The sequence below is a fragment of the Otolemur garnettii genome, unplaced genomic scaffold, assembly GCF_000181295.1.
Source record: "Otolemur garnettii isolate 467f Iridium unplaced genomic scaffold, OtoGar3 scaffold00089, whole genome shotgun sequence".
Taxonomy (NCBI): domain Eukaryota; kingdom Metazoa; phylum Chordata; class Mammalia; order Primates; family Galagidae; genus Otolemur; species Otolemur garnettii.
This window is the reverse complement of record NW_003852484.1, coordinates 1,121,084-1,146,585: the sequence shown is the minus strand read 5'-3', so window position 1 is coordinate 1,146,585 and position 25,502 is coordinate 1,121,084. Positions and strand designations below refer to the sequence as shown.

The window sequence follows — 25,502 nt, the reverse complement described above, 5'->3', positions numbered from 1 at the left end:
AGGAGACTCGCTTGAGCCCAGGAGTTGGAGGTTGCTGTGAGCTGTAATGCCACGGCACTCTACCCAGGGGGACAGCTTGAGGCTCTGTCTCAAAAAAGAAAAAAAAAAAAAACAAATTTGTAGTCTTTCCTGAAACCTTTAAATGTGTATGATAAGTCTACACACTTTAAGGCTCTAGAGTGGATGGTAGGTTTCTCAAGGGCCACTAGAAACAGATATCTGGAAATGGAGCTCATACTTGTCTGCCTGGTAAGAGTGGTGGCAAATAAAGGGCAGCTGAGCTGAGGCCCAAGAACCCAAAAACTAGGTGCTGGAGGACAACTGAAACCATACATTGCCCTGCCCGCTTTCTTGCTTTCTCTCCTAATAATCAGTGGACCCTATGTTTTTGCTTCTTGCCAACTCAACTTCTGACTCTGGCTCCTGGAAACTGCCTTCTCTTCTGGTGTCCCTGAGAGCTGGGACCAAAGAACAAGGTTTGCAATCTGTCCCTCCCCTGCAGTAATGGCATCTCAAAGTCTGCTTAGAATACATGTTTGAATCTTCTGTATCTCTGGGGTTTGAAGGTGAAAGGGCTGGTAAGGGCAATCTAGAGTTGTTCTTCCATTTGATAGATAAGTAAATTGCAACTCAGCAAGATTGAGTGTTGCCTAAGATCATGCAGCAGGTTGGCAGTAAAGTTGGAAATCACATGTGGGTTCTCGGTGTGGCCCAGAGCTCTTTTTACTGTGCTGTACTCACCTCTTAGGTTAGGAGCCTGGGCCCAGCACTGATGGTACCATGAAATATACCTAAGCAGCAGTCAGGCAGTTTGGAGCCCTGAAACTTAGCCAAAGGGTCAGTGGGCTGAAGATGGGTCATCTGGGCTCAAGTTTTGGTTCATTCATTCAATAATACCCTGCTTTACATCCACATGCACACATTCAAAGATTCAGTAAATGTTCTAAAGTGTTAAAGGTCTGCAGTTCAGCTATCACAAGACAGTAGAAATACAGAAACCGGTTTTGTTTTTGTTTTGAGACAGTCTTACTTTGTCACCCTCGGTAAGAGTGCCCTGGTGTCATACATAGCTCACAGCAACCTCAAACTCTTCACTCAAGTGATCCTCTTGCCTCAGCCTCCCAAATAGCTGGGACTGCAGGTGCCTGCCACAACACTGGGCTATTTTTAGAGATGGGGTCTCATTCTGGCTCAGGCTGGTCTTGAACTCCTGAGCTCAGGCAATCCACCCACCTTGGCTTCCCAGAGTGCTAGGATTACAGGTGTGAGCCACTGCACCCGGCCAGAAACTTTTCGTTTTCATCAGTTTTTTTCTATAATAATTATAATTATGTGTTACACTTGAAATCTTGACTTTTTTTTAAGTCCTCTTGTTCGTCTAAGTATTTTAATTTATACTTAGAAGTACTTCCTAACTTTGGAATAAGAAATGAGGGGAAATGTTAGAAACCAGATAAATCCCCTCTTTCATATGAGCCTGATAATTCTGGGGTCTCTGACCCGAGCTTGTGGCAGTCTTAACTATGTCATGCAACCCCTGTGTTCACACCTGTACATGCCTGTGAGTGTAATGTGTGTCTGCACTCGTTGGTAGGCTGCATCTGCATTTGGGACAGATGAGGAGCAGCAGGTTATAAAAGAGAATACAGGGTCACAAATACTCAGAGGAAGGATGTGCAGTCTCCCTTGCTGCTATCTTAGGAAGGAAAATGAGAGTGGGAGGCCTTTCCACTGGATGACTCAAAGCACTGCAGTCTGATGCTGAGGGTAGGGCTGGCTGTCTTGCAGGCATGAGGCCCTGTGGGCATTGCTGTGTTACAATATAGTACTGTTTATTGTTATTCATTAGTCATTGTCATTGCTATTTATTATCATGTAATAACCTTTCACTGTTGCTTTATGTAAATATGGTTATCTCAGAGATAGGTGGGAGTTACCCTTATTTTATGGATAAGTAAACTGAGATTCAGAAAGGTCAAGAGGTAGAAGTGCAACTCAAATCTCGAGGTCACCTCACTCGAGATGACTTCCATACCCTTCCATGCACATGTGAACAGATACCTTGATATCCTTTAAAAAAAAAAAAAAAAAAGACAGAGTCTCACTATGTTACCCTCAGAAGAGTTCTGTGTCATCACAGCTCACAGCAACCTCCAAATCTTGGGCTTAATCGATTCTCTTGCCTTAGCCTCCCAAGTACCTGGGACTACAGGCACCAGCCACAACGCCCGGTTATTTTTGTTGTTGTTGTTGTTGTTGTCATTGTTGTTTTAGTTGGCCCGGGCTGGGTTCGAACCCGCCAACTCTGGTGTATGTGGCTGGCTCCCTAGCAGCTGAGCTACAGGTACTGAGCCTTGATACCCTTTTTATTCATTTAATATTTAGTATATATTTATTGAGCACTTGCTATGAAATATTTTTCCCCAACACATGTTTGTTGAGTTTTTAGTTCTGTGTCAATCTTAGAACTAAAGTTATTAGAAACCCAAAAGTAAACAAAAATAGGCAAAAAAAGTGTCTGCCCTCCATGAGCTAACATTTTATTAAGGGAAGTAGGATAAATAAATAGTAAACTTTATAGTAGGTATTTTAAAGCATAGTATATTAACAGAAAATTCTGAGATTCAGTAAATGCCAACAGATCAGGAGATGATTGCCACTGAAAAGATAATTTATTGCTCACAGTTCCCCTAGAGGAAGGGACATCCCATACTAGGCCATAGAAGAAACCACTGAGGTTGGGACTAGGCAGAAAGAGTAAAGGAACTAGTGGACTCAAGTCTTTTAAGAGGCGAGACAGTGTAAACAGGTTTTTAACTGGCTAATTTGAATAATTTCAGAGGGCTTTGGAGTATAAGGGACTGTCCCTAATTGTTTGGTACCTGGCCTTGTGGTAATTAGGGCAGGTAGATATTTGGCCCCAAATTGAAAGCCTGATAAGGTGATTGGGGGTAAGGTAGGGGCTCTGGTTTGGTGGGTTTGCATATAAAAAGTGTGATATATCTCTAGGTATTAGCTAACCCTGGGTGGGGCTATCCCTCTGGGAACAAGACCCAGATACCAAAGAGAAGAATATAGGAAATAAAAACACATGTTTAAAACAGTTCACTAGAAGATGATAAGTGCTACAGAGAACGTAACAGTGGCAGCATGAAGAGGTTGGTGTTGCAGTTTTAAGTAGAGTAGTAATGGAAGGCTATGCTGGGAAGGCAGCGTTTCAGTTACCACCTGCAACAAGAGAGGGAAAGAGCTCTGTAGGGTCAGGGAAAGGACTTATAGGTAGAGAGATAAATATGGTCAGAAGGGGGAGCATATCTTATTGCTAATGTCCCAAGAGCTGTATCAACATGCCTTAGACCAGAGCAAAAAGAACTGAGATAAGGTGACTGACACTCAGGTATGCATGAACTGAATATGGAGTGTTTTGTCCAGAGGCTAGATATGAATATCCTGATCCTTCCTTTCATCCATGTTTAGTAGAATGTTTCTCCTGGTATCTTTTACTCTTTACCAGAAAGCAAGATGATCCTTGGTAAAAAGGTGGTTCTAGTTCAGGAGACTTTTCTCTGGCTCTCCAACTAGGACAGTCAGAAATTAAAGATTGCCAATTAAAGCGCATCCTATTTCATCACCTATGCTACACCCCAACCCCCTTTAAAGCACTCTAATGCCTGCCCGTTGCCTTTGGGATAAAGTTCCAACCCCCTGCTACGTCCTGCAAGGCTCTAGGTCTAATCCCTGCCTACCTTTCCTCCTATTCCTGTCCTTCTGTCCATCAACTATGCTCCAGCCACAAGAACTTCCTTCAGGTAACTAGAATATCCCAAACTCATTTCTGCCTTAGGATCTGTGCAGTCTCTTTCCATGTTAAAATCCCTATCCCTATCTTTACATGGTAGGTTTCTTCTTATTATTCAGGTCTCAGCTTAAATGTCACTTCCCAGAAGAGACTGTCACCTAATATTCATTCTATAGGACTCATCCAGGCCCTTTCCAGCCCATTAGGCAATTTAATTCTCTAAATACTATTCACCACCACTGGAAAATTTTCTTACCCATTTATTGGTTTATTATCTGATGCTACCCGCCCCCCCCCCATCCAAACTAGAATGACAGCATCCTCCTGTCAGGGACTTTGTCATCTGTACTGCTATAGCTCAGTGTCAGGGACAGCACCAGGCACATATAAGGCACTTATCACAGATTTATTGAATGAATGAATAATCATGTAATAAAATGTCATGTAAATTGAGCCTATGGGGCCCAGCACTCAAGTAATAAAGGAGGCATTATGGTGTGGAATGATCTAAGCAGGCTTCTGGGGGAAAGGAGCTGGAAATGGTCTAATTGTGTATTTGCTCTGCAAAGAGTATCTGCAGGATCTCTGTAGTACTAGATGGTATTCAATCCTAATCAATGCTGATCATAAAACTGCAGATTCTAGCTATAATAAAAAGGAGATGGCCTTGCCACCATTGGACAGGTAAGGCTAGGTAGTAGCTCTTCAGCCTTTGGGCCAAGATGTATAGTATTTGGTAACAGAATAAAACCTTTTAAACAAATATGAATATGGACCAGGTGTGATGGCTCATGCCTGTAATCCTAGCACTTTGGGGGGCTTAGGAAGGAGGATTGGTTGAGGCCAGAAGTTTGAGAGCATCCTGAGCAAGACTAAGACCATGTCTCTACAAAAAAATAGAAAAATTAGCCAGGTGTCAAGTCTCAGCTATTCAGGAGGCTGAGGTGGGAGGATGGCTTGAACCTAGGAGTTTGAGGTTGGTGTGACCTGTGACCCATTTCACTCTTAGCTGCAGTGACAGAGTGAGACACCATCTCAAGAAAAAAATAAAGAATATGAATGTTTTTAACAGGCTTACACTCTTCATTTTGACACAGGCCACACCTCTCCTGGTTGTCCAATATTCAGCTTCTCATGTTTACCTTAACTGTTGGTCTTTGAAGTCATCTGAGGTTTGACCCTTGCCCTAGGTGAACAAGTACTAAGCAGCCTAGTGAATACTTTGAATGTTTTTACTGTTTGAAGAAAATTTAAAATACTGCTAGTAAGTCTCTGGAATTGGCTCATGGCTGCAGGGCAAGGTATCAGCTTTGTCTTGCCTGCCCTAAGGATGGGATTCTTGCTAAAGAAAATTTCTAGTTTCAATTATACAAACAACCTACGTGTTATAATGGAAAACAATGGAATTGTTCCTGGGGTCTTGTGGTATCTTCCCATTCCAACCACTCTACCCAGCTCTTTGGTCCCCAAGGCTTATTATTGCTGGAACAGTTAGGTAACCTAATTCAATGTTTTCTGAACTAGAAGCCAACTTTTGAGCTTCTAAGTTCTCCCTGCTCTAGTGTCTCATCACATACTTGCCATTTCTCCCACCTTTAACACTGTTAGATTTGACTTAATAAGACTGGAAATGCCTCATGTCCACCAGTATCTTGGAATTCTATTTCTATTCTTCAGCCTGTGGCCTCCCCAGCTGTTCATCTCCCACATTCAAGACTCAAGAATAACCAGTGTTCTTTGTCATGACAATCTTTCTGTATTTATCAGTAACACTGATAAAATTTATGAGAATTGTAGGCCTCTCCCAAATTTCCAACACCATTTTCAGTGACAATTTCAAGATCTAAAGAAGAGACTCATGGGTTAAATACAAATCTGACCTCAGCCAAGCTTTTAGAATCTTCATTTAGGAATGAGTGTTTCGTGTGGGAACTTGAACTTGAATGGGTTTTTGTATGCCCACAAAGGCAAAATCAACTTTAAATGGCATATTAAAGCACAGCTTTTATAACAAAATCTAGTTCTAGCCTTTAGTGTAAGCACCACATTGCTTGGTCTGTTTTCAGTGGAATGGAAAATTATTCCCTCATATTTGTGATTGGGACATTATTTCATGAATAGAATTGAGCATTTTACACAAGAATTATGTTCAAACTTTATTTACAGCTAATTTATCATGTATATGTCCCAGGTTAGGCAAGCCAAATTATATAATTTGAAAACACCGGGACTAAATGAGTATTCAGTTTTACTTTGGTGGATTAAAATACTTTGCCAGTAAGAGACATAAGGTGATCAAAGTAAATATCACTATAGTCAAACCAAATTGATATTATATGCCTCCCAATATGATATATCATTTGGGGGATGTTCCTACGAAAAATATATATCCTAAATTTAATCATAAGGAAACATGTGGCAAACCCAAATTGTGGGACACTACAACATGGCTACCCTGTATTCGTAAATTATATGTAAATCATGAAAGATGGGGGTTTTTTTAAAGGACATTATTAGAATAATTGGCAACATTTGAACAGAGTATCAACGTTAAATTTCAGGTTTGCTTATAGTACTGTGGTTGTGTAGGAGAATATCCTTGTTTTAGGGAAATATACTTGTGAGTATTGGGAATAAAGTGGAATCTTCTCTGTAACTTATTCTCAGTTGAGAAAGATGGCGAGAAAAAAGCAAGTAGTAAAATGATTGAGGTTTCTGTGCAAAGAGTATGTAGGATTTCTTTGCATTAGTCTTATAACTTTTCTCAAATAGAATTATGTCAAAATAAAAAGTTTGAAGAAACAGGTGGCCTGTGAATCCTGTCCCCAGGTGGGCCAGGCAGTGGACTTTCCTAGCCACCTGCACCCTCTGTGCAAGGAGGCCAGAGGAGGAGAACCAGAGGGGCACTTTTATGTGAAGAGCTCAGAGTTGAGAGATGTAGGATGAGACATTGAGCTTTGTCTCAGACTAAACTCAATCTTGTTTATCTGCTGCCTTTTTCCTGAGGTAGTGAGAACTTAGAAGAAAACCCATTTGGCACAGGTGTGAAAAGCAGGGCCGGATAAAGACTGCAGAGTCTTACATCACATAATTCCAAAAGACTCCACCAGGGACTTCCAGTTGCGGCCTTGCTGGCCATAAATGCTTATCTATGGTGGTGGATATCACAAAAATTACTCATGGACTTTTTTTTTTTTTTTTTGCTCATCTGCTTCTGTTAGTGTTTATGTATTTAATATGTGGCCCAAGACAATTCTTAGATAAGCATTCACAGGGCGCAATGGGACACCCCTCTGACCTTCAAGCTTTCTCTCTCATCCCACATGAAGAAATGCAGTTTACCAAAAAAGGGCACTGAAAACAAGCAGTCTTTGACCTCCAGCCACCTGTTACTTTCTCCAGATATGGAGTTTCCTCTTCTTTCTTCCTCCCTCAGGTTCCCCAGGAGAATTTCCATTGCAGCATTTTCAGTTAAGTAGCACTTAATTAACAGTCTTAACCTTTCCAGAGTAACCCTGCTTAACTTCCCCCTCAGCTTTTTGGTTAAGGTTACTACTGAAGGGCATGCTGTAAGTTGAATGCAGGTCAGGCTTCCCACTGGCTTCTGGGTAGACTTTAATGTGATAGCATAGACACCAAAAATAACTAGACTGGACTGTAACTTATCTCCTACTTTGGCATTCAGAGTGACAGGTTGTGAGTTTGACTTGACTGCTGTGCTGTGGGGATATAATCAATGAAGTTTGGTAAATGCTGTGTTTCCTCTGGGGTCATAATCATTAGCATATTAAAAGTTCTGAGAAGTCTTGCAATAAAGAAATAGGTAACTTGGTTTAACCCTTCTTAATTGCCTGGGTAGCACTTAGAACATCTTTAAAAAACACAGGAAACACTAGCTGTGATTGATACTCATGGTGTGTATTTTAAGAGATGAGTACACTAACTTTTTCTCAGAGGTCTCTGGGCCTAAAAATAGTCAGACACCAATGATTTATCTTTTTTGTTTGTTTGTTTGTTTGCTTTTTGGTTTTTTGTCCTCAGCCATTCATCATGACAACTAATGACCAAAAAATTCTGCCAGGAACACAAAGATGGAGAATATCTCTGTCCTCAAGGACTTCCCTTAGGGAGGTAGAATATATGAGTGGGCATTTATCAGTGCCAGATAAATGGTACAATAGGCACTCTCAGAAAAAAAGGAGAACATGCTGGGCTTGGTTGTCTAGGAAGTCCTAGGCAAGCTTCAAAGGAGAGAGACTGAAGTGTGTATGAGAAATGAAGTATACAAGGGGTTGGTGTACTTAACCGAGCAAGTAGAATGTAGTGAAGGGCTGGTCTAGAATAGTGGTTTCCAGACTTTGGCATGCATCCAAATTACTTGAAGGTTTATTAAAATGTAAGTTGCTGGGCGGCGCCTGTGGTTCAAGGAGTAGCGCACCGGCCCCATATGCCAGAGGTGGCAAGTTCAAACCCAGCCCTGGCCAAAAACTGCAAAAAAAAAAAAAAAAAAAAAGTAAGGTGCTGAGCCACCTGCATAGTTTCTGATCCACTAGCTTTGGAGTGGGGCCCAGGAACTTGCATTTCTAACAAGTTCCCAGATGATACTAATACTGCTGGCCTAGAGACCACAGTTTGAAACCCTTGAATTATCAAAGAGTGAAAGCTTAGAGAGCTGGTAAGGTGAGCTCAGACCTGACTGTGAAGCAGCTTAAATAAATAGCAGGTTGACAAATTAGGTTTTATTGATGAAATTTGAGCTGTGGCTTGAACAAAGTGATACAATTGCTCTGGTAGAAGAGGGGTGTCAAATGGATAAGACAAAAACACTAGTTGTAGAGAGATCAATTTGAAGGCTGTTACATAGTTACAGCAAGCAGATTTATAATATCTGAATTAGGGCAGTGGCAGTAGGAATAGAAAGAAAATATTGTTCAGAAATCTTTGTGAATGAAAAATCTACTGGTAGGAGACAAGAACTGAAAGTTAACCTTGGTCATTCTGTGAGAAAGTATCCAGTAGGGTACAGTTATTTGTTTAGTGCTACTCTGAAATTTTTTTAGTAATATTAGGGTTGAACTTGGTTATGTTCATACCATATATCAATAAAAAGAAAATGGAAAAATGTTACTATGTAAGTTAAGAGGGTGAACAGTGATTTAGAGAGCTCACTTAGGGCTTGTTTGAAGGCCTAAGATATACCCTGCACTCAGGAATGGCCCCATTTTGCAGGGAAATTTGGCTTACCTACCAGGGATGGTGCTTGGGTGGATATGGAGAGACAAAGCCAGAAGGAAATTGACTTTGGTGGGTACCACATATTATAGTTATACAACCTTCCTTGTGCTCATGGTATCTTTATAAACGCAGATTTCAGGCAATCTCAGTTCCTAAATTATTCACTAAGTTTTATTGCCCTATCACTTGAAAATAAAAACCATTTCCTGTTTGTTTTTAAATAAATTTTATTGTGTATATTAAGACTTATACCATGATATAGTATACATATGTAGATAATAAAAAAGTTTACTATAAGGAAGGAAATTAACATATCCATTATCTCACATAGTTACCCTTTTTGTGTGTGTGTCTGTGTGTGTGGCAAGAACAGAGGAAAATCTTAGCAGAAATCCCAACTACATTACAATTTTATTCGGTGGTGCCTGTGGCTCAGTAAATAGGGCGCCAGCCCCATATACTGAGGGAAGCAGGTTCAAACCCAACCCCGGCCAAATTACAACAAAAAATAGCTAGGCATTGTGGCGGGCACCTGTAGTCCAGCTACTTGGGAGTCTAAGGCAAGAGAATCGCCTAGACCCAAGAGCTGGAGGTTGCTATGAGCTATGATGCCATGGCACTCTACCAAGGGTGACAGAGTAAGACTCTGTTTCTAAAAAAAAAAAAAATTGTTTCTTTCTTCATTTAATTTATTTGAAACAGAGTCTCACTTTGTCACCCAGGCTAGATAGCGTACTGTGGCATCATAGCTTACAGCAACCTCATCCATTGCTTTGTTGATGGACACTTAAGATTATTTCCATATCTAGGTTATTGTAAATATTACTGCTGTGAAATTAGGAGTGCAGATATCTTTACAAGGTAGTAATTTCCCTTTCTTTGGGTTTATACCCAGAGGAGGGATTGCTGGGTCATATGGTAGTTACATTTTTAATTTCTTTAGGAACCTTCATACTGTTTTTCATAATGGCTGCCCCAATCAACCTATATTCCCACCAAAAACAATGTACAGGGTTCCCTTTTCTCCATACCTTCACCATTTGTTATCTCGTGACTTTTCGATAATAGCCATCCCAGTGAATGTAAAGTGGTATCTCATAGTGAGGGTTGTATTTTTTTTTTTTGTACAATTGCTTATAATAGCCATTTTTTTACAATAAAAATTTCGTATTTTGGTTTTATAGTACATGAATCATTATGAGATAAGCAAAATCAAGAAACATAAAATCCACATGAATAGAAGCAAATGAAGCCCTCTCAGCAATACTGATAAGCCGACCGAGCAAGTTGAAACTTGCACAGGTGAATCAGAAAGGACACTGTAATGGACTATAACACAGTCTGTCTTAGAACTTTCACAGTGACCCATGTGTTTTTGGCTGGGGCTGGGTTTGAACCTGCCACCTCCAGCATATGAGGCCAGTGCCCTACACCTTTGAGCCACAGGCACTGCCCCCATAGTCTTTTCTTTTTTTAGACAGAGTCTCATTCTGTTGCCCCAGGGTACAGTGGCATCAGCCTAGTCCACAACAACCTCAAACTTCTGGGCTGAAGCGATCTTCCTGCCTCTACCTCCAGAGTAGCTGGGACTACAGACACCTGCAATAATGCCTATCTAATTTTTCAATTTTTTTTTCCAGTAGAGTTGGAGGTCTCACTTTGCTCAGGCTTGACTGGAACTCCTGAGCTCAAGTGATCCTCCTACCTTGGCCTCTTCAAATGCGAGGAATACAAGCATGTGCCACCATGCCCAGTCTCACCATATTCTTTTGATGGTTATCTTTTGAGCAATTCAGAAGTCTTTGGGGGAAGTTTTTTACTCCATAGTTTGGAAGAAATGTGTGTTCCCTCTGTGGCAAATTCTAGAAGAATGAGTTGAATGTGTGGATTGAAATAATTTCTAGGCTGAGAGCCAATAGCTCAAGTGACTAAGGTGCCAGCCACATATACCAGAGCTGGCGAGTTCCAATCCAGCCCAGGCCCACCAAACAATGACAACTACAATCAAAAAATAGCCGGGCGTTGTGGTGAGCACCTATAGTCCCAGCTACTTGGGAGGCTAAGGCAAGAGAATCACTTAAGCCCAGGAGGTTGGGCTTAAGTGGAGGTTGCTGTGAGCTGTGATGCCACAGCACTCTACCCAGGGCAGCAGCGTAAGGCTCTGTTTCAAAAAAAAGAAAAGAAAAGAAAGAATTTCTAGAATATTTACTCCTAAAGAGCAGCTAATCTATTTTTCATGGACTTTTGCCTGATCTTACTTGTCAAGCTTCCAAATCCACTACTAGTGGAAAGTAGAGAGAATTTTCTAGTCCTTAATTTCCAAAGACAACTAGCGAGTCAGTATGGCAGTATATCAGAGCAGTAGCCTTATGTTTTAAAAACCTGCTTATCTTGAACAAGGCATGGAGCTTGGTGCCCTTTGAGGGCTCTCCTCCCTCCATTTCTGGCTCAGAGAAAAGATTACACAGGGTAAACTGAGATCCTGAAGACAAGCAGTTTAGAATTTTATCATTTAACAATCTGCTTTCCAGTGACCTCCTGATAATCATGAAAGCATGGGCCTCGGGCAGGGTAGTAGGGAGATGGCACTGAGGAGCCTGCAGTAGCTGAGGGGATCTACACTGCATTAGAACAGAATTCAGGAGAGTTCATCCATGCTGAAGTCAGAGGTGCTGACTCTCACCCTGTGGAGAACTTTTTTGTCTATTGGAGATCATCCTATTAAGGGTAATGTCCTAATCCACTCTGAAGATGAAAAGGATTCCTGTCTTGTGTGAACGTCACTGGATTTGGAATCATTTCTGTGGCTCAGATCTCTGTGCATACTCTGCCATGACAGCAACAGAAGTATGAGGAAAGGGGGCCAATTAGCAGAACTGAGCTAAAAATAGAGCCCAAGACTAAGAACTTGCAAGGTTCAGAGTGGTCCTTGCTTTTGTACTTTTAGTTTAATGGGAAAAATAGATGCTGATGTTCTAAATCCATAAAGATTTAGTTGTACAAAATTTGCCAAAACACAAAGTTAAGTCTGAGTAAAGTGGTGATGTAAGGAAAGATGGGTTGGTAAAGGACTCATTGCAGAAAAGATTCCTAAACTAGATATAAAAGCTATGGCGTAATAAGTAGGAGGCTGGCGCTTACACTATGCTTTTGAGACTTGAGTGTGACTAAGAGATGGGAAAAGAAATATTCTGAGCCGAGATGTGTCTGCCAAGACTAGAAGTTGTGGAAGGAGTAATTGCAAGGACAACAAGTTTCCTAGTGTCAAGAAACAGTGTTTCTCATCCTCCCCCATTTCCTATTGCTGTCACCATAGCAGATTTCTTTACTCTCCAGCACCAACTGACCTGTGCACCAAGTCAGCCAACCAGATAGTTTTCTGGAAAGCCAGTTATGCCAGGAACTGGCAGTGCATAGTCTCAGGATTTCAGCCAAATATGCAACCTGGAGCTTGTATTCTGCTAAAGGACCTGTCAGAGTATCCTACGCCAGGCAGAGCACGTTAATACTAACCATGGGTCTCATGCTGTTGATTACAAACAAACCTGATTTATCTGTTTATTACTGCCAAAGTTTTTGCCCTGGGCCTCTTCATCATACGCCCTTCTCTAGATGTGTGATTTCCAGTGCGAAAAAAGTATATATGATACGTCTTTAATTTTTATATCATGTAAATTGTTTCTAGAAATCCAAAGAAGAGCAGGAATATTTGAGTTCATTATCTCTACAGACAGAATTGACATGCATTCACCTTATGCAGCTCAAGCCATGGAAGGCATAATGATATGTTTACAATTATTCCTGTGTCATTGGATGCAAAGTTAGACAAAATAACAGGAGGTTAAAGGTCTCGTCTGTAAATTGCTAGTGTATATTAGGAACCTTTTATGATTTCTTCTGGTTTCAGCCATCGGAATCAGTTACCAATATGGTGTTATGGTGAATACCAGGGGAGCATTTTATGAACCCCTTGACAATCTAGATAAAATGAGTATAGTTAATAAAGAACAACTAGACCTCGTATATTTTAGTAATTACATGATCTGTAGGAGACATGCCTTTGAGGTGTGGTTGGATACCATCACTGACCTGCTGAAGAATTGATTGAAAACAAGTTCCCTATTTTTGAGCTGTGATATGCAAGCCAGCTTAGACCATGGAGGGCCAGCTTAGTGAGTTATGTATCTGGGACACTCACAGTTACAGAAGCTGTGGATGCTACCCACACATGTGCACACTCTCTAGATTCCCTGTCTAGCCCCTTCAAGGTTACTATTCCTGGTCTTTGGGGATAATAAACCCCAGGAACACACAAAACTAATATAACTGTCTTCTCTTTCTGTTTAGGAGGTCTAGTCCTTTACTTTCAACTCACTTTAAGATCAGTAGAGGTGAAGCTAACTCAGTATTTTGTGATCAGAGAAGTAGTGGATGACAGTCCAGTGGATGCAGCTGTAAAACATTGGCCAGATCCTAAATTTAGGATGACTCTGTGTGACATATTCTGCTTTCAGAATAGTTTTGCAATTTTTAGCCTAGACCAAAAAGGGTAAAAGTAATTTTTTAGGTGTAATGTAAAAGTGAAATAAGTATGGTTTAAAACTTTTAAATAAGAAACTATTAAAATGAAATTTCTAAATGAGTTATATATTACAAATTTCTGGTATATTGAGTTACTGCTCATGTTTGCACAGGTAGCTTGCTTTTGGTTGCTAATGAAAGGCTCCCCAAGCAAAAGAAGGACCATGTTTGACATACACAATGGACTGGTTATGAACAATTAAGTTTTAAATTAAGCGCTATTCTGAGTAGTGTGATGAAATCCTGCAGTGTCCCCCTCCATCCCACTGAGGATGTGAATCATCCCTTTGTCCAGCGTATCTGCGCTGTATAAGCTGCCTGTCAATGTTATTTAGTAGCTTTCCGGTTGTGAGATCACAAAGCTTGTGTTCAAGTAGCCCTTAGCACAAGAGTAGTGATACCGGCACACTATTATAATCACCATATTTTATTATTGATTATTGTTAATCTTTTACTGTGCCTAATTTATAAATTAAGCTTTATCTTAGGCATGTTTGTATAGGAAAAAACATAGTGTATGTATAGGGTTTGGTACTATCTGTAGTTTTAGGCATCTATTGGGATCTTGGAACATAACCTCCACAGATACAGGGAAACAACTATATTATGGTTAAAAGACCTAAAATCACTGAGTCTTTGCTCCAAGACAAAGTCTAATAACATTGATATTTATTCTAACTCCAGGATGATCTCAACAGTTGTTCAATTGCCTAGTCATAAAATCCATCGGAAATGCCCATCTGAGAGTTACCCCTGGAGATAAGACATGTGTCATCATCAGGGAGTAACCTGTGCTTTTTCAATTTCCAAATGGTGAAAGAGGGAACAATTGCCTAGTAGCCAAAGGATGTGGCTACCTTATTCTAGGAAGAGATTTTAGACTTTGGTTCTAGAAGTGGTTAGAAAGCTATTATTATTCACAAGGGTAGGAGGTGCAGGGGGGATGATGTAGGGTGGCAAATGGTTGCATAAAGTCTTTGCTTTCATGAGACACAGGACTTTGGAGCTAAAAATGGCCTTAAAGTATCTAGTCTGGACTATAGAAAAACACACAGATAAATGAAGGAAAGTACAGAATAAAATAAGTCATCAAATTAGGGGAGGTTTTATGGTTTTATTGACTTTTTTTCACCTATATGTTTAGATGGTACTTCTTATGCTTCTACAACAAAGTCCTGTTGTAGCACTTTGTAGATACTAACTTCTTAATTCTGGCAACAACCATATGAGGTGGGCTCTAAGACTACTGATGGGGAAACTGAGAGGTTGCGTAACTGATCCAGGGTCATCCAGCTCCTCATTGGTGGGCATGGGCCATTCCACCTTGAGATTCATGCTTTGGAGTTGACAGCAGTGCTACTCAGTGTAATCAGCAGACAGGGAAGGTTTGCAAACCATTTGTGTCCATCCCACAGTGAGATAAGCACAAAAAATGAGATTGTTTTATATCATTTAAGTTATTAAATGATAAATTATAAAACAATTATCAAATTGTTTTATAGCAATTTGACATTTCTACAACATCCAGGAGTGTGACTTTGTATTTTTATAAAAGGATTGGTCCAAACAGATTAAAAATAAGTAAAACAAGTTCTTTACCACCGATATTTTGGCAAGCACTAGCCTAGAATTCTCACACATATGCAAATAGACCTGTACAGTTTTCATGTATAGACTCGTGTGTGTGCACATGTGCATGTATATACATGTAGATAGATAGATCCCCATATGTCCAAATATTCATTGTTAAGAAGAGGTATTATAAACCCATAATATATCCTATGAAAGACTACCATACAGCACATATTCTACATCAGCAGTTCTCAACCTGTGGGTCGTGACCCCTTTGGACTGTATTAAAGATTCGCGGCATTAGGAAGATTGAGAATCACTGTTATAGGTGAGGGCACAATTATAACTTAGACCTGAAATGTATACAACAAACTGTGTAACCAAAATGTGTATACTCCTATAATATTCTGAAATTTAAAAAAAATAATAGGGCAGCGCCTGTGGCTCAATGAGTAGGGCACTGGCGTCATATATTGAGGGTAGTAGGTTCGAACACAGCCCTGGCCAAGCTGTAACAAAAAAATAGCCGGGCTTTGGGGCAGGCACCTTTAGTCCCAGCTACTTGGGAGGCTGTGGCAAGAAAATCACCTAAGCCCAAGAGCTGGAGGTTGTTGTGAGCTGTGACACCACAGCACTCTACCAAGGGTGACAAAGTGACACTCTGTCTCTAATAATAATAATAATAATAATAATAAAGGCTCGGCGCCTGTGGCTCAAGTGGCTAAGGCGCCAGCCACATATACCTGAGCTGGCAGGTTCAAATCCAGCCTGGGCCTGCCAAACAACAATGACAGCTGCAACCTAAAAATAGCCAGGCATTGTGGCGGGCACCTGTAGTCCCAGCTACTTGGGAGGCTGAGGCAAGAGAATCGCTTGAGCCCAGGAGTTGGAGGTTGCTGTGAGCTGTGATGCCATGGCACTCTACCCAGGGCAATAGCTTGAGGCTCTGTCTCAAAATAAATAAATAAATAAATAAAAATAATAATAAATTAAAATAAAATAATACTGACCCAGTGCAGTGGCTCACAACTGTAATCCTAGCACTCTGGGAGGCTGAGGCAGGGAGATTGCTTGGGCTCAGGAGTTCAAGTCCAGCCTAAGCAAGAGCAAGACACCTGTCACTCAAAAATAGGTGGGCATTGTGGTGGGGCCTATAGTCTCAGCTACTTGGGAGGCTGAGACAAGAGGATCACTTAAGCCCGAGTTGGAGGTTGCTGTGAGCTATGATGCCAGGGCACTCTATTCAGGGCAGCAGAGTGAGGCTCTATCTCAAAAAAATTAATTAATTCATTAAAGAATACTATTGAACAATTAAAATGAATGAACTAGATCTACGTGGAAATAACATGGATAAATCTCAAATTAAACAAGTTGCAGAAATGCAGCTACATTATGATAATTGCATAAAATACAAAAGATAAAATTATACTCTATTTGCATATAAAGTAAACATCTAACAGTGTGGATAAGAAAGATGCACACTAACTTCAGAAGAGAATTTAACTGTGGGAAGGGCAAGTGAAGAGTGGTATTGGAAATGGGCAAAAAAAAAAAGAGCCTTCAACTATATCTGTAATCATTTACTTTAAGAAGCTAAAACAAATATGGAAAAAAAATGTATACTTATAATATCTAGGTGGTGGGTACAGGAATGTGAAATTTTTTCTACATTCCGTATCTTTAAAATATGTCATAGTAAAATTAGTCTCAGAAAGCAATTTTTGTTTTTTAATTCTAGAAAGCAAATTATACATACAAAAACATTAGGGGATCTTTATAACTTACAGTGTGTCCAGGGATACATTTGCCTTCCCATTTACTTAAAAAGAGTTATTGGTCTTAAATGCAGTTTCTTTTTTCTTTTTCTTTCCTATTTTTTTTGTTTTTTGTTTTTTGTTTTTTGTTTTTGAGACAGAGTCTCACTTTCTTGCCCCCAGTGGAGTGCTGTGGCATCATAGCTCACAGCAACCTCAAACTCTTGAGCTCAAGTGATCCTCTTACCTCAGCCTCTCAAACAGCTGGAATTACAGGTGCCTGCTACAACACCCAGCTATTTTTTAGACGCAAGATCTCACTCTTGCTGAGGCTGGTTTTGAATTCATGAGCAAACTCAAGCAATGATCCACCCACCTCGGCTTCCCAGAATACTGGAATTACAGGTGTGAGCTACCACACCAGGCCTATTAAGGGCAGTTTCTAAGCCTCAGAGCCAAAGAAAATGCACTGGTTTAGAGAGCTCAGGAGTTTGAGGAGAGGAGTAGTACTAGTTTTGTTACTAACTTGTGACAGGGGCTTTCCCATATGTAAATCATCATTGTCTTATTTATAAAATTAGTGAGGAAAACTCTGAGATTGTCTTCAGCAGAAATTTTTGTAATTCATATGAATTACATATAAATTTATGTTTGAAATGTTGAATAGATTTCTCAATTTGATGCTCCTTTTTACAATAATTGGAAAGACTAAAGAAATACATGGAATGAACATAGATGTAGAAATAAGATTAAATATATATATGTGCAGTGGGATCCAGTCCGGGTTTAAGTCTTGCCTCTGCCACTTACCATGAATCTCAGTTTCCTGAAACACTTTCATTGTATGAATCGTAAGGTAGGAATCATAATAAATAACACCTACCTGGACTTGGGATCAAATGATGACAAAACAGTATTATGGTTGTCCTGTTCCAAATCAGTCACTTAACTGTTATCTCTGGAAAGATATTGAATTGTATTACTTCCAACACTTGGATTTGGGCCATGGTTGAATGGCTCCATTTGTCTACATAGAATAAACTTGAAAAAAAAAATTGAGAACACTCTGGATTTTTAATTTATACTTTGCACACTTGCCATTGATTTGCACAGAAAGCACAAAAGCAGAAGCAGATCACAACAGGGGAAGAAGAATTGTCCTTCAAAACTTGCACGTGTGAGTCTCAAAACCATGCTATATTTTGCTGGGGAACAAAAATTTTAGAGTCATCTGTCTTGCCTTAAGACATTTACAGAATAGTTAATATGGTTATGTTTGTAGTACTGTTGACATAATATGAGCCAGCAGATAAATCTAAGTTTGGGAGGCTTGAATTCAGTAGAGCCACATGGCATCACAGGGACCTGGTGAATGAAAAGCTACTGTAAGCTTATCAACAGAAGATAGCAGAGCAGCCCTCCCAGGGCTCTGGAGATGTTTATCACCCAGGCCTCTGAGAACAGAAGTTTGACCCATACCAAACAGCTCAGAAATAATGTCAACACACCCAAGACCACAGCCAGCAAGGAATTTTCTGAGATAAGATTACAATTTTGTCCTTAAAGGGATGCCAACCGAGTTAGCCGATCTCAAAATATTCCCTGAATAGTGCAACCTTGTAAGTTATTCTTCATACCAGGGAGTTTTCAGAGCTCACTTTTTGTGCTTCTCAATACAAATATTCTGCTGTTGTTTTCCAAAGTCTTCACAAAGCCCTAGCAATATCTAAGGAACCTTAATCGAGCGGGATTACAGGTCAGGAAGACTGAGCTTGGTGTCCATGAGATCCGCCAGTTGTAAAAGCTAGAGGCAGCTCTCTATTAGCAAGATTGATTGACTTACCCTTTTTTTTTTCAGAACTTAAACCGTGTATAAGCCAGGGAGTCCCCTAGGCCAGATTAGACTTCTAGTCGAGGGCAAAGTCATTATAGGTAAAGGTGACTCAGTCTTCGAGTAGGTGTGAAAAGCCATGAAAAGCTGGTGATTGTTTAAATTTACCTACCTAGTCATGTGTTTGGTTTAAATATCAGTATGCAAACTGGTGCTATCGGGGCCTCCCAGGGGAGGGGTGAGATAGAGGGTTTTTCAGTTTTCCTGCCTCTCTGCCTTTCCTGCTGTCTTCCCCTTTGGGGATTTCTTCCCTCTTCTATTCAGATGCATCTCCTTCATACACCTTTTCAGAGCATCCTGCCTACCCGGATCTGACCCCCCTCTGGACTCTGCTTACTTATCTTCTAGAAGCCATACCTGCCTTGGGAATTTACCTTAATTTTTTCATATTTTTTCTCTCTCTACCCCTTTCTAATGTGGTTAATATCTGTGTGCAGCTAAATAAGAGGTCTATGAAAATAAAATCTGCTGTGTGTCTTTAGAACAGATCACCTACTATGCACTCCATGCGTAGTTGTATTTACTAATTCTTGCTTAGTGTCTTGCTGAGTCTCCTCTGTTGCTTTTGGAAGCCTTGGGACCCCTACCTTTCTCAGTGCCAATAGAACCAGGAATAGCATCCCTGAGCAACAGGAGCTAGGAAGACATCTAAAATGGACTTGAAGGGCTTCTTTTGAAAAGCTCAAAGCTATTCTACAAAGCCAAGATCGGTGTATTCTAATGTTGATCTCCTCAGGGTTTGGTTTGGTTTTGAGATAGAGTCTTACTCTGTCACCCTGGGTTGGAGTGCAGTGGTGCGATCATAGTTCAGTGCAGCTTTTAACTCATGTGCTCAAGGAATTCTCCCACCTCAACATCTCTAATAGCTGGGACTACAGGTGTACACCACCATATCTGCCCAATTTTTCTATTTTTTTGTAGAGATGGAGAACTTACATTATATTGCTCGGGGTGGTCTTGAACTGGCCCCAAGTGATCCCCCTACCTCATCCTCCCAAAGTACTAGGATTATAGGCAATAGTCACCATGCCCAGCCTCCTCAGAGTTTAATGAGCTCAAGGATTTGGGGGAAATTAAATAAGGTTGCCTGATGTGCTTTTCTTGCATGACCACATATGCCCTGTGCTTTTCCTAGTCCCTCTATTCTATCAAAACAATGTGGCTTCCCTGGACCTGCTCTTCCTCCAGCCTCATCCTTCATCCCACATTCAGAGGGAGCCTGGAGAGCTTCATGTGGCTCATATAGTGTAGTGTAGTGTAGTGTCATGCTCAGAGCTGTCTGTCTCGAGTTCAGATCTCACTCTGCCTCTCTGAGCTGTATGTCTTTAGGCAAGCTGACGAGTTTCTTCACATACCAATGGAGGGCGTCAGGGACATGTGAAAGCAAAGGTACCCCCATTGGTATGTGACTGTTAAGTTACAGTTTCAGCTTCTATAAACCGTAAAACAAGGATAATAATAGAACCTACCTCAAGCACTTGTCCTGAGAATGAAATAAGATAGTTCATGTTCAAATCCTCAAGCTATTGCAAGAGCATTATAACACTGAAAATAGTAAATGGCATATAGCTTACAAACATTATGTTGATTTCTTCCATTTAAGAAACAAAACAAACTCAGGGCGGCACCTGTGGCTCAGTGAGTAGGGCGTCAGCCCCATATACTGAGGGTGGCAGGTTCAAACCCGGCCCCAGCCAAACTGCAACAAAAAATAGCCGGGTGTTGTTGGGGGCACCTGTAGTCCCAGCTACTCGGGAGGCTGAGGCAAGAGAATCACCTAAGCCCAAGAGCTGGAGGTTGCTGTGAGCTATGACACCACAGCACCCTACCAAGTGAGATTCTGTCTCTAAAAAAAAAAAAGAACTCTCTTGACAGCTAATACTATTCCTCCTGTATACCTTTGTTGTTCTCCCATTCCCCTGCACCCTCTCTAATCAGGCTTTGGCCCTCTCCATCCCACAACAGCTGCTTTTTTCAAAATTATCACAGACTTCCCCATTGCTAAGTTTAAGCCTTAATTCTAAGGTCAGCCCTCTTGACCTATCAAGTTGCCTTTGGCACAGCCGATTCCTCCCTCCTCCATGAGACGTCTTCAGCACTTAGCCTCCAGGACACCCCACTTCCTGGTTTCTTCCTGCCTCACCGGCCACTTCCTTGTCATCTCATCACTCTCCTCTGGCTTAGTTCTGGGACTTCCTATTTATCCGTAGCCCCTTGGTGATCTCATCCAGCTTCCTAACTTCCAACTCTGGCTCTACACTGACACCTCCTCATTTAGCTCCAGCTCACCAGCACTTTCTCCTCTTGAGTGCCAGGCTTGATATCAAGCTGCTCTTCAACTTCTCCACTCACATATCTAATGGACACCACTAAGATGTCTAAAACTGAACTCCTATTTTCCCACCCCCAATTCCACTTTTCCCATGGTCCTCTGCATCTCAGGAACTCCAACCTAATGGTTCAAGACAAAGACCTGAGTTACTCCTGACTCCTCTTTCTTCATATCGCATGCATGGTCTGTCAGCAAATCCTATTGCCCCTACCATCAAAACATATCCAGAACCCATTCATGCCTAACAACCACTGGTACCACCTGCTCTAAGCCAGCAACATCCCTCACCTAGAATTGTCCAGTAGCCTCAGCCAGTCTCCTATTTCCCTTATCCTCAATGTAGAAATCAGAATGACTCTCTGAAGTGTAAGTCAGATTGTGTCATTATGGTTCAGAGTCTTTCAATAGATTTTCGCTCCAAGGTAAAAGCATGACACGGGCTCGCCATGCCCTCAATGGCCCAGCACATGGCTGCTTTTCTGACTCCTTTCTTACTGCTCTTCCCCTTGCTTACTTCACTCAAGCCCTGCCAGACACAACCCCCAGGTCTTATCTCAGGACTTGGCTCTTCTTTTGCTTGCCTGAAAAGCCCTTTGCCAGATGGCTATGTGGTTTTCTCATTACCACTCCTAGGGCTTTGCTCACATGTGTGTCATGAGCCCCGACCAGCTGTTCAATTTGCAGCCCCTATTTCTACTCCAGCATTTCCTAATTTCTTTCCCTACTTTATTATTATTATTTTTTTTAGAGATGGGGTCTTACTCTTGCTTAGGCTGGTCTCAAACTTCTGAGCTCAAGCGATCCTCCTGCCTCAGCCTCCCAGAGTGCTAGGATTACAGACAAGAGCCACTACATCTGGCCCCTACTTCATGTTTTGACATAGCACTTCCCACCATCTGTCATACTTTTCATTTTACTGATTTTGTTATCATTATAGTCTGTTATAGGTTTTCCACTACAATATGAACTCCATAAAAGCAGGGGTCTTTGTCTTCTGCACACTCCAGTATCCATAGCACCTGGAATGGTGCCTCACATATTAAAACTTGAGTGAGTGTTGACTCTTAACTACTGTTCTGGAGAGGGTTCCCTTGGCCGGGGTCTGCAACTGGCCTTGACATTCTGCCTTGTGTCTGGCTTCCTAAGGATGGAGCTGTCTTATGCCTGGGTTGGCAGCCTGCCTTAATGGTCTCTGACACAGTCATGTCTGTCTGTTCTTTTTCCTCAGATGCATACTCTCATTCCTCAAGTGAAAACGGAGGCAAGTCCGAGTCAGTGGCCAATCTGCAGGCCCAGCCCTCTCTGAATTCTATCCACAGTTCTCCTGGTCCCAAGCGCTCCACCAACACCCTTAAAAAGTGGCTGACAAGTCCTGTGCGTCGGCTCAACAGTGGGAAAACAGACGGGAACATCAAAAAGCAGAAGAAAGTACGAGATGGTCGGAAGAGCTTCGACCTGGGATCTCCCAAGCCTGGGGATGAGACAACCCCTCAGGGAGACAGCGCTGATGAGGTACTTAAGCACGGGCCAGAGGGGACCCTGTCGTGCCTCCTTCCACAGCATGGTGAACTAGGCCAGGAGTCCTCAAACTTTTTAAACAGGGGACCAGTTCACCGTCCCTCAGACCGTTGGAGGGCCAGACTGCAGGCCCTGGGATGAGTTGGCTGCTAAGCAGGACAGGCAGCGGCAGCAAAAACACCCAGCAGGCCAGATAAATGTCCTAGGCAGGCTGCATGTGGCCCGCAGGCCGTAGTTTGAGGATGCCTGAACTAGGGAGTTTCTAGTCCCCAGCAGTGGGGGCCTAGGTGATTTGAGTTCTTCTTATTCTCAAAACCTTGGCCCATCTGATTTGTGACAAATTCAGAGACTGACTGTCCCTAGAACATACAATGGTCCAGGGGTGTCCAACCTCTTCTTTTTCCTCTGCTGCACATTGGAGGAATAAGAGTTGTCTTGGACCACATATTAAATACAGAAACACTGAGGAAAGCTATTAGCAAAAAAAGATCCATTCATACTTTTTGTGATAGCCTCCACCACAGATAAGGAAAAAAAAAAAAAAACCCTCAAAAACTCAGCATGAGGCCCTCAGGCCATAGGTTGGACACCTACCATGAGTAGACAGAAACTATTTTGCCAGATTTGGAGATAGGAGCCTAGGCCTAAGGGGAGTCAGCTAGTCACTAGTTCCCTGCCTCTGCTGAGAACCATATATAACACCATAACTGGCCAGACCTGTTTAAAGAAACTAGAAGGCCATTCTTAGGGATTGCAGCTGTTTACAAGTAGCTTGAGTGGTGCCATTTCTAAAAAGGAGTAGACAATTCCAGGTTCTCCAGAGAACTATGATTAACAGACAAGAGTTACAATTGGCAGTTTCAACTTAAAGCAAAATTTTAATGGAGAGTTAACCAGTGATGAAATGACCTTTCATGAGAACTAATAATCACCCACACTGGAAGGGTTGAGAGGCTGTGTGACCTCATAGCACAGTCAGAGAGGTCCCCCGGTTAGCTGGGAGGCTGGGCTGGATGACTTCTGAAGCTGAGAGTCTACGATCAAAATACAGTGGGCATGTTTTGGTTAGGGAAATGAGATACCTGTTTTATCTGGCAAACTAGTCACTCTGGTCACTGATGTGGCTAAGAAATCCTTCCTGATGTGTAACCAGATTCCCTCATGTTATAATTTTATGCTATCTGTCATTTCTCCCTCTGAGAAATGGCAGTAGAGCCCAGTGACATTTGGATTGCGGTTAATAGCCCTACAACAATTTAAAAGTTAGGTTCTCTCTGACTACTCCCAGCTTTCTCATTTCCTGTCTAATCAGCAATACACATTGTTTTTGTTGTTTGGTGTGTGTGCTCATCCCCTCTTTGGTCAGTGGTTCCAGACTGTAACCATTTTGTACCTTACTCTTCTTTGAGATGAGCAGGTGTGTCCATATTACAGAGGAGGAAACTGCAGCTGAAAAGAGAGGTGTGCTGAGAGAGGAACCTTCCTCTTATACTTTTTTTTTTCCCAATGTCAAGTCCAGAACCATTGATATTTTAGCTTTGTGAACCAGTAACTGATGCTGCTCTTTTGTTCTAGAAGAGCAAGAAAGGTTGGGGTGAAGATGAGCCAGATGAAGAATCACACACTCCTCTCCCTCCGCCTATGAAGATTTTTGACAATGACCCCACACAGGATGAAATGGTAGAATTTCTTGACTCCTTTACCTGAAAGAGAAATGCATGTTTATTTGTTTTTATATGTGTATGATGGGGTAGGAAGGCTCTTTTCTCCTTGGTATCTCTTACTCCACATGAAACCGTGATAATATAGATTCTGTCTGGATTTGATAGGTGTCCTCTCCCCCAATCCTGGGGGTGTGACTTCATTCTGGGCAGTGTTGGGGGGGCGGGTATAGAATTCTGAAAGTGGGAATCTGCTTGGTATCATCTTGACAAAGGGTAATGGCTCTGTCTTTGGAACCAGCAGATTCTAAAAGGAACTATTTTAGGATTTGGTACTTTATATCAAAAAGGAATCTGCAGTGGTTCCAGATTGCAACTATTTTGTACCTGACTGTACAACCTACATTTTAGTCATTTTCCGTACATTCAACTCAAAAATCTCAATAATGGTAACTTCTAGTCAAGCCCAGTACTGTTAGAATTTTGCAGTTATAGCATTGAAGGATGGAGATGCTGCTAAGGGGAGGTTATTGTCAAAAGTGAGCAAACCTGACACGCTGTGTTGCTCAGCTTTGCTTTGTATAATTCCCTGGCTCACTGGCACACAGAGGCTGGCTGGAATCTGAATGACGATGCCCTCTGCGTCTGTAATTATCTGATAACTGTCCCACTTGTTCTGGAGCAGAGGCTTAGGTTGGACATGCTTCTGGGTACTGACCTGAGGCTTAGAGCTGCTTTGTATTCTCCGTCATTCACTTCCCTTCTAGCCATTCTTTCACATGAGGGGTGCTGGTGTGTATGTGTGGTTTTTTCCTTCCTTAAGTACCACTGATTCTTTTGAACTCTGAACATTGAAGGGTAGCTTCGGTTTTTTATCATATTCTACTTTCCATTGCATTTCTGAGTGTCATTTTTGTCTTGTTATAGTTGCAGTGGTGGTGACAGTGGTCGCTGGCCTTGCTGTCCTCCAGCCTCTCCTGGGCTCTCTGGCTCTCTGCCTTGTAGTGGGGCAGCCTCCTTCAAGGTGGTGGGCCCAGTAAATGCAGGAAGGAAACAAACCTTTAAATCACCACCTAGGATGCGATTCCAAAAGTACTGACTGCCAAAGTGGCAGCTTTCCTGGTGACATCTCAGTTCTTCTTTTAATTCTTTCTGCTTT

At 41.6% G+C, this 25,502-nt stretch overlaps 1 protein-coding gene across 7 annotated transcripts in view; it reads left to right on the top strand.

Annotated features, from left to right (window-relative positions):
* LOC111721722 (kalirin-like) overlaps positions 1 to 25,502 on the top strand; it is a 122,317-nt gene that overhangs the window by 20,220 nt on the left and 76,595 nt on the right. For 4 of the 7 annotated variants that reach the window (XM_012808440.2, XM_023516323.1, XM_023516325.1 and 1 more), the window contains exons 2-3: positions 22,393 to 22,676; positions 24,258 to 24,362. In XM_012808440.2, coding sequence (XP_012663894.1) covers positions 22,393 to 22,676; positions 24,258 to 24,362 — 389 coding nt within the window. The remainder of the gene's footprint in view (positions 1 to 22,392; positions 22,677 to 24,257; positions 24,363 to 25,502) is intronic. The other 3 variants (XM_023516327.1, XM_023516326.1, XM_023516328.1) reach the window with 1 other exon arrangement.